Here is a 771-nt window from a genome sequence, read left to right as displayed (position 1 = left end):
CGCAAAACAGGTAAAAAGAAGACATCCGTAAAAAAACTAAAACAGGATATAGATACCGGTAAGTAAGTATAGAGTAAAATAAAACAGTCAGTAGCTTTCACATTGATCAACAGTGGATTGAACAGACCACATTATTGCACATGTCGAGTGGGAGCAGTGCTCGTTATAGAGTCTGATGGCAGCAGGAAGGAAGGACCTGCGGTATCTCTCTTCACACACGACGGGTGGAGCAGCCTATCGCTGAAGGAGCTGCTCAGTGTGCTGTCAGAGTGTCCTGCATGGGGTGGGACATGTTCTTCCTCAGGGATGATCGCTTGGCCATCATCCCTTTCTTCACGCCACCTCCACTGGGTTAAGGGGGCGTCCCAGGAGCGAGCTGACCTTCATCACCAGCTTGTTAAGTCTTTTCTTTCTTTCTTTTCTTTGTCATAGGAGCAGGCCTGAGACGCCTTTTCTCCATCATGGAGACTGTAATTGACTCTCTGAAGGTTTTCCATGTGGAGGCCAGTGGACTGTCCGTGTCTCTCAGCCTCTTCTTCATCTTCCTGGCTCTTCTCTACTGGTGAGTCACTGCCTTCTGCTTTGAGCTCAGAAGATCGATCGAGAGCTTTCCTATACAACAGATGCACTTTCTTAGTTAAAATGTAACATGCTTTACAATTCAGGGGTTCTTTTCACTGCTTATAATGCTGCCAAACATAATGCATATACAGTAAGGCTCACCATATGTGACATTGTATTTGTTCTTCTCCCATACTTCTATTGCAATAT

General features: G+C 45.4%; 1 protein-coding gene across 1 annotated transcript in view; it reads left to right on the top strand.

The window, feature by feature from the left end:
* Window positions 1-448: 448 nt before the first annotated feature.
* The window catches only part of LOC310793013 (thromboxane-A synthase-like), a gene marked incomplete at its 3' end in the record, with an annotated part of 80,833 nt that continues 80,510 nt past the window's right edge, over window positions 449-771 (top strand). Inside the window, exon 1 of the mRNA XM_083654764.1 lies at window positions 449-562. Within this exon, the coding sequence (XP_083510890.1) occupies window positions 462-562 (101 nt within the window). The 5' untranslated portion in view covers window positions 449-461. The remainder of the gene's footprint in view (window positions 563-771) is intronic.

This window comes from Poromitra crassiceps (assembly GCF_964638095.1).
Source record: "Poromitra crassiceps genome assembly, chromosome: 18".
In the NCBI taxonomy this organism is placed as follows: domain Eukaryota; kingdom Metazoa; phylum Chordata; class Actinopteri; order Beryciformes; family Melamphaidae; genus Poromitra; species Poromitra crassiceps.
Note: the sequence above shows the minus strand (reverse complement) of the source record. Positions and strands in the feature narration are given on the sequence as shown.